The 12437-nt window shown below is 36.4% G+C and overlaps 1 protein-coding gene across 1 annotated transcript; it reads left to right on the plus strand.

The window, feature by feature from the left end:
• Positions 1-3254: 3254 nt before the first annotated feature.
• LOC136850092 (actin-2, muscle-specific-like) lies at positions 3255-6106 on the plus strand. Its single transcript, XM_067123641.1, has 2 exons — positions 3255-3378; positions 4885-6106. Exon 2 carries the CDS (start codon positions 4921-4923, stop codon positions 6052-6054), a length of 1134 nt encoding a protein of 377 aa, XP_066979742.1. The 5' UTR covers positions 3255-3378; positions 4885-4920; the 3' UTR covers positions 6055-6106.
• Positions 6107-12437: the final 6331 nt, after the last annotated feature.

Here is a 12437-nt window from a genome sequence, read left to right on the forward strand (position 1 = left end):
ATATATATATATATATATATATATATATATATATATGCATATTATATATATATATATATATACATATACATATACATACTGTATTATTTAAAAAAACAGTAAGTCCAACTTATGAAGATCCCGCAGCGCTCACCCTAAACATACACTCTTAAAAGAGAGAAAAAGTCAAAAGGTCAAAATTTTGCCAACGGGGACCGAACAAACACTGTAAAGAACTAATAGATAAGTCTGTACTATGCCCCCAAGACTCACTGCAAATGGTCAACTTCCCCCTCCCCCCTTCCCCCCCCCCCCGGGCCTCCAGTCTAGATTTTGGGTTATCAAGTTGGAAATTCTTCATCCACCTTTTCAGCTCAGGCTCAGTGGAGATTTACATGGTATTCCAAACGGTTGTTTCTCCACTCTTCTTCTACATCTTCTTCTTCTTCGTCTTCTTCTTCCTCTACCTCCTCTTCTTCTTCTTCTTCTTCCTCTACCTCTTCTTCTTCTTCTTCTTCTTCTTCTTCTTCTTCTTCTTCTTCTTCTTCTTCTTATTTCGGTTTCCATTTTCTTTAAAAAAGTTTCTCGTTTTCCGTATTTTCATGAAAATTTCTTGTGAGGCACACTGATAATTATCGCTGTGCACATCATGAATGTAATGGAGAGTATTTTCAGTTACAGGAGTCTCTTTTTAGCCTCTTATGTTTACGTACTTTCTGCGATGTTAATTAAAGGCACAGAGGATAGATTTTTCCAAATTTTTTGCTATTTTTTCCCCATATTAGGTTTTAAGCAACATTGTGCATGTATAATATATTTTGTTAAGTTCCTTGTATTAATTCATTATTTTCCTAACACTTACCGGTTTTCTTATAATAAGCGCAAGCCAAATAAATGAAATTCCTACACGAAGAGAGAGAGAGAGAGAGAGAAAGCACTTTATCCCTTTCTTCTCTCTTACCTTTCCCTCATTCCAGTCAGGCATTTATAAATATATATATGCATATATATATATATATATATATATATATATATATATATATATATATATATATATATATATATATATATATATATATATTATATATATATATATATATATATATATATATATATATACATATATACATATATACATATGTATATATATGTATATATAAGAATTGGTTATTTTCTCACCACTTGGCAAGTAACTTATGATAAGTATAGGCCAAATAAATAAAAGTCCTGCTAGAGAACGATAGAGAAAGAAAAAAAGCGCACTTAATCCCTTTCTTCTCCTCTCCTTACCTTTCCCTCATTCCATTCCTCTGACGTCCTACAGTATATATATATATATACTTACACACACACATATATATTATATATATATATATATATATATATATATATATATATATATATATATATATATATATATATATATATATATATATATATATATAAATATATATATATATATATATATAATATATATATATATATATATATTATATATATATAATATATAATCGTATATATATATATATATATATATATATATATATATATATATATATATATATATATATATATATATATATATAATAATCGTAAATACATACATACATATATATATAATGTATATATATATATATATATATATATATATATATATATATATATATTATTATACACACACATTTATATACATATGTCTTTTCCTGCATAGCCTTTTCTTGAATTTCTCCAAGTGACCCCAGTGTTTTTTCCAGTCCTCAAGGAGGGATGAACAAGGCAGCTACAGTACTGCTATATTTGCTCTTTGCTCCGCAGCCAGTTGTTTCTGTCAACTATCCATGGTCTTATTCAGGGCTGCTTAGGTTCAGAATGGAACTATATTCTGATACATAGCAGAGTACTGCCAATCAGTATAAAAAAAAAAAAGCAAGAGTGGAGAATGAGAATTACAAAATCTGGAAATTTAACACAATCTCCATAGTTCAGAGAAATAATTAACAAATTTCTCAGGACAAGGCTCCCCTCTGTAAACATCTTATCTGCAGAGACAGCTCCAAAAGTTCTGAATAAATATTTCCATGCCCAGGGAATACACTCGAAGGGAATTATAATTGATAAGTGCTTCTGCCCTAGGCAGGGTTCGAACTTGACCTTTAGTTTAGAAACGATGATAAGCCGTCGATGATGACCACTCGACTATCCTGGACCTCACGTAAGCAGTTAGAAGTCATAATTTCCTTTGGGTGTAAGCTATTCCAAAGATATAGGGAATTGGAGTCATATATATATGTATATATATATATATATATATATATATATATATATATATATATATATATATATATATATATATATATACTGTATATATATGTATATATATAGAAAAAGAAAAACTGGAGGTAAATGTAAATGTACAGTGGGAAGGACTAAAGTTATGACCTGGTAACCAGGGTGATATGGCCCTTTTATAGGCTGTTAAATGACTCTCAAAGTTCCAACAAAGCAGATAAACATTTAGTGAGATAGGAAAGTTCAGTGGTCGATCTTTGCTTAGGGAAGCCTTAATTGTTGTCAGAAAGGAGAGACTCTGATTCAGATATATTTATGCGATTGCACAGAGAACATACAATTTCTAAATTCAGCAGCTTTACTTCTTTATACGTGTGTCTGCGTGAGTTAACATTTACTTAAGTAAACTAATCAAATATATGATACATGCCGTAAATATATTTTTCTCCTTCACTTAGTCTTAGTACTCTGATATACAGCGAAATTATTACTTTCATCAAAATTCCTTCGGGACTCGAAAATCCCTTCTTGTCAGAAAGAATGAGAACGACCTCATAAACGTCTCTAGAATGCTATAAAGGTCAAGACCTATACCCATAAATTCTCTCAAATCCCGTTTACCTCTACCTCCGCCTACCCGCCGAGAGCAAGTATAAAAAATATTAACAGCATATTCCAAAGACCCAAGTGAAAATGAGTACCAGATAACTGATTGTACTTCCTTTGATTTCAGCAAATACTTTGTACGTTGATGACCATTGTTATCGTGACGACACCACGGAGCACTAAATCAGTCAAATCAGTCATATTAGATGTCTTCTGATGTAGTGCTCTAGTTTTGCGGTATACGCAGTTATTTCATGTACGGCACTCTCATCTCCTTGCATGTAACACCTCTGCTAGCGTCCACTGAAGTGGATTTGCCTAGGAAAAGGTATGTTGCGCTCCGGTTCCGAGGCCGATTTCCGAGATTCGATAGATGGGATCGCAAATCCGTGGTCGAATGCCTTGGCCCGAATTCACATTCTTGTCACCTTAGAGATCCGGGTACCGTATATAAAGGGAGATGTCTGGCTGAACGACTTTAGTCGATCTCGGGCTCATCTGTAGGTGAGTGGAAGAGGCGTTGTGGGGCGCTGCCCCCGAGTGGAGTGTTTTGTGGCTGATAGGTGCGGTTTCGTGAAACCACTATTTCTCGGCATTCCGGTGACATTGCGTCACACTGTGCGAGTCAGTGTCGCTTTTGAAATTGGTCTGTGATGTCTTGTTTGCGTCTTATAGTTGATTTTTTTTTTCTTTTTGGACGTAGTTCCTAAACGGTCATTTCTTCTTGATGAAATATCATTACTTTTCATGTAAAGTCGTTGCGTATTACTTTGAATACAGGAGTAAATAAAACCGACATACTAAAATTCAATATGAAAATGAAAATGTCGGATAACTGTCAGCTTAATTTCCCTGGGCTAGGTAAATTAGATCTCTTGTCTCTGCCTAAAATTAAAAATTTAGGTATATATCTTTAAAAAAAAAAGGGGGGGTTCGTTTTTATTTATTCGTTTAAATATCAGTCGGTCACGCCCTCTGCTTCGAAGGCTACTCACATATGGAAACCATATTCTCAAGAAGGATGTCAACATCATTGTGGTAACACTTATTAAATACATAATTGATGAAAAGAAATGAGTCTTTTGGTTTAACAGTTTTGTAGTCAGTATACCACGTGGTTCTGGTCCTTGCTTCAACGTCAAAAGAATTGCTTATAGTGTTGAGGAGATAATTAACGCACTTTATGATTAATAAACCTTCAGATTTACTGATTTATGAAAATAGTATTTACTGTCTGACTCCAACATGCACCTCCGGCAACTCTTAACAACTAGTTTGCCTTCGATCTTTTTTATTTAGGGTCATTACCATCTTTTGAGATCTATGAATCTTGAGCCTTGTTAACTTAAGGCCAAGAACGTGAGCTTCCTACAGCCTCCTGACTCAATCGTCTTTTCCTGCAATATTCATTTTCACTACGTAATTTATTTTCCCTATAGTCTGGCTTTTTTCTTTTTTAGTTGACAGTTAATTTCCACAGCCGTTATCATGGTAACCTACAGGAGATAATCAGTGTTAGCTTTCGCTGATCACGATTAGTTGCACTTTTGTTGGTTGCAGATATTTACCCTCAGCGCTGTTTAAAAAAAAAAACAAGAAAAGGTCTTTTTATTTTATTCGTTTACTCTGAGTGATTTTTAGTATTTTAATTAATGAAATCGAATAAAAGAATAGTTTTTCTGCTCCTAAAATACGTAAATCATTTCGTAAATCCCCATTTTTTGCAAAATTGGTGACCTAAAACAAAGACTGTCACTTCAAGGAGCTAGAGTTTCTGATGGTCATGTTATGGAATGTAATTGGACTATTAGGAGGACACCATACCCAGTCTCGTGGTTCCATAGGTGATGCTTCTCTATCTCTCTCAAGAGCATGTCGAGATCAGATGCTTCTTTCCATCAACCAGTCCTAAAAGCATGAAATAAGAATTATATAAGTTAGATATGCAATATATATCAGGAATCGAATATATCTTTACAGCAGTCTTTCACATAAATATTTATGTTTCAGGTATACAAAGACCCAGGCACCACCACCACCACCACCATGTGTGACGACGACGAGGCGGCGACCCTCATCTGCGACAATGGCTCCGGTCTTGTCAAGGCTGGCTTTGCCGGTGATGACGCTCCTCGAGCTGTCTTCCCCTCCATCGTTGGCCGCGCCCGTCACCAGGGTGTGATGGTCGGTATGGGTCAGAAGGACGCCTACATTGGTGATGAAGCCCAGAGCAAGAGAGGTATTCTCACCCTCAAGTACCCCATCGAGCATGGTATCATCACCAACTGGGACGATATGGAGAAGGTCTGGTACCACACCTTCTACAATGAGCTCCGCGTTGCCCCTGAGGAGTGCCCTACCATGCTTACTGAGGCTCCCCTTAACCCCAAGGCCAACCGTGAGAAGATGACTCAGATCATGTTCGAGTCCTTCAACATGCCTGCCATGTATGTTTGCATCCAGGCTGTCCTCTCCCTCTACGCCTCTGGCCGTACCACCGGTGAGGTTTGCGACTCCGGTGATGGTGTCTCCCACATGGTGCCCGTCTATGAAGGTTTCGCTCTTCCCCATGCCATCCTCCGTCTGGACTTGGCTGGTCGTGATATCACCAACTACCTTGGTAAGATCATGACTGAGAAGGGCTACTCCTTCACCACCACCGCTGAACGTGAAATCGTTCGTGACATCAAGGAGAAGCTTTGCTACATTGCCCTGGACTTCGAGAGTGAGATGAACACTGCCGCTGCTTCCTCCTCCATCGATAAGTCCTATGAACTTCCTGACGGTCAGGTCATCACCATCGGCAATGAGCGTTTCCGTGCTCCCGAGTCTCTGTTCCAGCCTTCCTTCCTTGGTATGGAATCTTCTGGTGTTCACGAGATTGTCCATAACTCCATCATGAGGTGCGACATTGACATCAGGAAGGATCTGTTGGCCAACATTGTCATGTCTGGTGGTACCACCATGTATGCTGGTATTGCTGACAGGATGCAGAAGGAAATCACTGGTCTCTCTCCATCCACCATTAAGGTCAAGATCGTTGCTCCCCCTGAGAGGAAGTACTCCGTCTGGATCGGTGGTTCCATCCTTGGTTCTCTGTCCACCTTCCAGAACTTGTGGGTCACCAAGGAGGAATACGATGAATCTGGCCCTGGCATTGTTCACCGCAAGTGCTTCTAAATTGTATTTCTAGCTTATGTGCCTTTTCCAATAAAATAGATTTTATAATTTATGTGGTCTTGTCATTAGACATGTTTTAAATAAATTCGACAATGGAACCTGCAATTCTTTTTGAATCAACAAGTAACTAATTAAAGTGATGGAGAATGAATGCTCCGTATAATCTATAAGATATTCGTTATGGTTATTAATTAGCTCTTTTTTTCTCATTTGAATTATTTATTTCCTTAATCAAAGGAGGAGGGACAAAGTCTATGCATTCATCCGTGTCTTTTTATTTGTTAGTTTGTTTGTTTGTTCGTCTGTCCACAACGTGTTTCAAGACCCTGCAGATGAATTCCAGTGAAAATATGTGGAATGATAGAATATGAGAGGAGCATGAATTAACTAGATTTTTAATTTGATGTATACTCAAGATAATGTATTTTTTTCACTAAAAACCAACGCAAGTTATGGCATTTTTTGCAATAATTCCCACAAGATGTATCCATAGATCTTCCTGGAAGAACCTAGCTACATTTTTACCATATAACGTCTTGAGACATGTTAATTTTCAACTAGGTATTAGCTAGTATCTGTCTAATACAAAATTGTGTTCATAGTGGTGGTCTCTCTCTCTCTCTCTCTCTCTCTCTCTCTCTCTCTTATAACCTTTCAGTTCTCATGCCAAGTACAGCACTCAAACAATTCATTTCAGCTTCTAAAGAAAACTTCAGACTTCTACCCAATTTTTTGCACACATCCTGCCACCTTCCTTTCTTCACCTATTAAGTGACTTACTTCTTTCATCATTCCATGAACCATTATATTCGTTCCCAGATAATTTTGCAAATCAGCCACTTAGATTTTTCCACCATCCAGTAGGCATTCATTGCTCAATTTTCCATACTCTTCCCACAGTCATTCTCAACGTTCTCCTCTTGCAAACACGTTCAGATTCCTTTTCTTGTTTCTTAGTTTTTGTTTACTATCTGAATCAGCAGCATATCATCTGTAACTGCCTACCATCACATAGTCCATTCAGGACACCTTTTACCACAACTTTTGCACCTATGCCCAGTTTGCTGGATGAAAGGAAAAATTGTTCCATTGCCTAAAGGTAACAGGTGACATCAAGAATTATATGAGTATAGTATTACCTAGAGAAAGTAAGACAATTAACAGGTGGATTAATAAGGGAAGAACAGCGTGTTTTTAGACAAGGAAGACGGTGTGCAGAGAAAGTGATTTTGATGAAACAGTTTATGTAATATTTTTGAAAGTTAAAAGAAAAACATCTACATGGCATACAAGTTTTCTCGAGGTCCGTCTCCGTTGCCTAAAAACATGCTGTTTTTCTCATATTAATCCACTTGTCATTTGTCTTACTTATTCTAAGTAATGTTGGACCCACACAATCTTGCTGTGACCCCTATCACCCTTATCATTATACAATGCAGCAAGTTTTTCATTTCGTCCATTTCTTTCGGGCATTTTCCTTATCAGCCGGACACGACTTACAAACTCCAAATTACCGCCTTTACAGCCTCAACGCTTCCATGTCGAACAACATATTTTCTTTAAAGTTTTTGCTCACCGTCTCTCTTTTCTTGGTAACACCCAAAAAATAATAAGATATAAGATATAACTCCAGCTATTCTTTTTCTTACCTTTACAACTTTATATATATATATATATAATATATATATATATATATATATATATATATTGTGTATTTTATATAGATAGATAGATTAATAGATATATAAATATATTATATTATATAGATAGATAGATTAATAGATAAGAAAATATATTATATTTATAAATATATGTATATATGTATGTATATATATATATATATATATATATATATATATATATATATATATATATATATATATATATATATATATATATAAAAGTGAAAGCAATTCTTCACAATGGCTAGTTGAATCGTAAAATGTTTTGACATAAGCGAAGATTATCTCTGTTCGATAGAAAATATTATGTTAAAATCAGTTAGTGAGAAGGAACTTCTCAGTTAAAATGCGATCTGTCATAGAAGGAAAAACTAGTTTCTTATCGAGGAAAAATTTTTTCCAGCAGCAGTACGACACCATGTTCAAAAATTCAATGCTGAAGAGGATAGGAAATTGGCATTATATATTGTTAATTCCATTGCAAGGAAGCAAACAAATCAGCGATACCTTAATGATGAACAGAATGATCGGGTCCCTCTCCATCGCCACTGACCCTGTTTTAAAGGGATATTTGAATGCCTTCCATTAGATTTTGTGGCAGTTTTAAGTAAATTATTTAGTTTTATACAGGGAATGTCAGAGTTAAAATAAATAACAGGCATATCAAACTACCTTACCTTTGACAGAAGTCATTCATTCATAAAAAAAAATTGTATGGTGTGCTTAATCCTAGCATTAATCGAAATAATTTAATTTTGTATTTAAAAATTTATTTGTGAATGCAAATTGCTTTATATATTGAAATTCAGGTGTCATCTGTTTTTATTTCTCTCTCTCTCTCTCGTTCGGAGAATATCTGGCAATGAGTGAAATCAAACTCCCGCTGGCTTAGACACCGATTCTTGAAATATAACGGTCTAACTGTTTGAAAACATGCCTCTTTTGAAACCATCTTTTCCAGCAGGATAAAACAGTTGATCCCAGGACCATCTTTCTCTTCACAATATTTTATTATCTTGAAGTCTTTGTTTGAGAACAGACTTGACAGGATCTCGGTGTCAAACCCTACTCTTCCTTCAAACTGGGTGTACTGCAAACAGACTTGACAGGATCTCGGTGTCAAACTCTACTCTTCCTTCAAACTGGGTGTACTGCAATATTTGGGCCGCTAATACCGAATATGAGTAAACAATTGCAATATATTTCAAGCTACAGTGCATCTAACCCCTTAAATACATTACGCCGTTTACCTCTCTCAAGCATCTAATCTAGTACCTCCTCGATATTAAGATCCTTATTTTCCAATACCTCCGTTTTATCTAGCTAAACCAGCATGTTTCAGGCTTACTCTCCCTCTAGCTCTTAACACTTCCAAATTAAGCTTCAGTCACACATTTGCGATTCAAGGATGCTCGTGTCGTAATGGGTCGTTTTGGCAATTCATCGCCATCATTTGCGTGTCTGGGGCCGCCAGGAAAGAAAATTGTCCGCTGATTATGACACCATGGTATAAAACGCCATTAACCTTAGTGAAAACATTGCGCAGTTCGAGATGAACCTCTGTATATCCGTAATCATACTCGCTTTACGCCGATGATTAGGCCACGCCCTGTATTTTGCGGTTGCGACAGGATGGCGTAGTGCATAAACGCATGTCGAATTTTGGTGATTTAGTTGCGTTGTAGTTACGTCACATAGCAACATGCATTATAGCTTCTTAACTGTGTTGTGTGCATGGATTCCACCATATAAATTCCAGGTGAACTCATCACCGATCATTCTCATTCCAGTTGCAGACAGAGCAAGATCTACCTGTTCCAACCACATTACCACTCCCTTGTGTTTGACTGCTACCTTTATGCTTGGCGACGTGCGCGAGGCAGCGCTGCCACAAAGCAGCCCATGTGGCACACTGAGTGTACTGCCACGTAACCAATCCGATTCATGGCGCACTACATAATGCAATCTAATTACGACAAATGGCGACGCCATTGCGTCAGTGTTGTGTTTTAAACGGTTGAAAACGTCCACTATCACTAGGTGCACGTCGCCAGACTTGGCGACATTGGTAACGATTCATGGCGAATGTTGATGATTTGTTCGTAATTACAGCGTAATGGCGTCGTAATTAGCAAAATTTCAGCAGTAACGACCAAACGTTTTTACCTCTTCCATGCATTTCCATATTTCTTACCTTTTTAGTTCCTCCTATGATACATAATACAAATGCAATTCATCTCAACAGCGTCTATCTTTATTCCTTGACAGACATTCAATGTCCACATCTCCCATTCTTTTATACACATCCTGCTTCATTCTTTGTTTCACATATTTTGTGAATCGCCTCTTTTCTCATTCTATCAAATCTAGTCAGTCAAATTTGATTGCTACCATCTTGGTAATTAGCAGTAATTACTAGACTTTGCTACACTAGCAATGACCAATGGCTTAATATTCTAATACACTTTATCTCTAGGCAGAGGAGCAATTAGAGGGGTTTATGAACTCCAGTGGAGGAAAATGGCCCCAACTTGACGAATGAGCCTTTCTGTTTGGGGTTGACGGAAAACGCAGACATTGGGTCAATCTATTTATTGAGGAATGCTACCGCGGTAGTAATAAGCAATACAAGCCGGCTGTTTTTGTCCTCACTGGTGCTTGTTGTTTGATATGGTAATATAAAATAGACCAAAGTGAAAGGTTAAGTATAATATAAGCAATCTCGCTGCTCAGCCGGGTCTGAAAGCCACCGAAAGGCTGTGGAAAATGGAGTTTGCAGCGCCTTTCCTGTACTGATATTGTAAAAAAATAAAAAAAATAGTTAAGAAATATATGGCCATCCGTGCTTAAGAAAGATTCCAGTTATTTTATAAATTAATTTGATACATCGAGAAAGTATCACTGTATTGAAGGTGAGTAGGTTCCACAGCCGTGTTTCATTATTTTCAGGAAACTTCATAGCATTCAACAATTGATGTCTGTCATTTTTTTAAGATAAAAATGTAGAAATATATGTAACTGAATTTGAATGAAGATCTTCTACAAGGCCTATAATACTCTTTGTAGTGTGGTATGTAAAATTTCTGGAAATTTCTGTTGCCGCTGGCTATTCACTAAATAGTAGTCACTGAAGTACTGCTGAATGTAGGGAATTATTATGCATACTATTTGAAGTGCACTGCTGGATGCTTGCTTTCTTCTATAATACTGCTCCCTTTCAAATACTCTGTCACATTTTAAAGTAATATTGGATGAAATCTTATGAATTTATATACAAATGCTTGTGTATATATACATATACAGACACCACCCTACTTACGAACATTCAACTTACAAACATTCAGAGATACAAACAAATGGGGTCGCAAATTAAAATAGTGTTCAGAGCGCTCCCCTTTGCCTCCTGTAAGTTCAAATTTTGTTTTACACGCCTGTTTTGTACATACGGTGCTATATGTACAGTGTATTGTGTTTTAGGATGCGAAAACATACAGTACTATATTGATTTTATCTCGTACCTTACTTAAATAGTCGTGGAGATTACAGTAACCAACTTATAAACAATTCAACATACAAACAGCCGCCCGGAACGTAACTCGTTTGTACGTAGGGTGGTGTCTGTACATGCGTATGCATATTTCAAAGTTTATGTATGTATTTAAGATTTGAGCTCATGATAGGCATTGTATTTTTAGATATCATTAAGGGTTTGATTTTTACAAGAACTCTGCTTTAATATGAATATTAGAATGTGCCAGCACTAGCAGATCCGGGTAGTTCTTCATTGGGAGGATGGGTAGAACTCTCGGCTAGCACGCTGTTGGCCCAGCGTTCGACTCTCCGACCGGCCAATAAAGAATTAGAGGAATTTATTTCTGGTGATAGAAATTCATTTCTCGTCATAATGTGGTTCGGATTCCACAATAAGCTGTAGTCCCGTTGCTAGGTAACCAGTTGGTTCTTAGCCACGTAAAATAAATCTAATCTTTCGGGCCAGCCCTAGGAGGGCTGTTAATCAGCTCAGTGATCTAGTTAAACTAAGATATACTTAACTTAGCGGATATGGGGTGGGTGGTGGGGGGCACCAGGACACGTGTCCACCTCCCCCATGAAAAATAATGACAAAATAATAATATTGAAGATTTAGATAATAATAACATAAATGAGAAATATAAAAATAGGAAAAAATAAAAAATCTCTTATAGAAATTAGAAAATTTTGAGAAAAATATAGTAATAACAATTATATATATATATATATATATATATATATATATATATATATATATATATATATATATATATATATATATATACAGTATATATATACATATATATATGTATAATATGAAAATTGGTGGCCCCCGGAAATTCTGTTGGATCCGCTAGTGGAATGTGGGTCCTAATTTAGGTTAGATACACACACACACACACACATACATACATACATAGAATAAAAACACCATCTTTCACGCAAATACAAGTTATGGGTTTTCTGTCGATAATACGCATTGGCAACCGGAAGATTCACGTCACTGGGAACCATTAAGCATCGACAGCCTCTTTTGACGCCAAATTACTTACCTTAGATCCAGCAAATCTCCCGAAGGATCTGTCCTCAGAAAAATTTTGGCTCGAAATCTCACGGACATTCTCCGTTACCCAATAAAAGAGAGGAAGCCGTGAACAGTAACTTCAGTCG

Source organism: Macrobrachium rosenbergii, chromosome 21, assembly GCF_040412425.1.
Source record: "Macrobrachium rosenbergii isolate ZJJX-2024 chromosome 21, ASM4041242v1, whole genome shotgun sequence".
NCBI lineage: Eukaryota > Metazoa > Arthropoda > Malacostraca > Decapoda > Palaemonidae > Macrobrachium > Macrobrachium rosenbergii.

What these genes read in the sequence shown, in the direction of transcription:
- LOC136850092 (XM_067123641.1), top strand. Translation starts at nt 4,921, where the DNA reads ATGTGTGACGACGACGAGGCGGCGACCCTCATCTGCGACAATGGCTCC.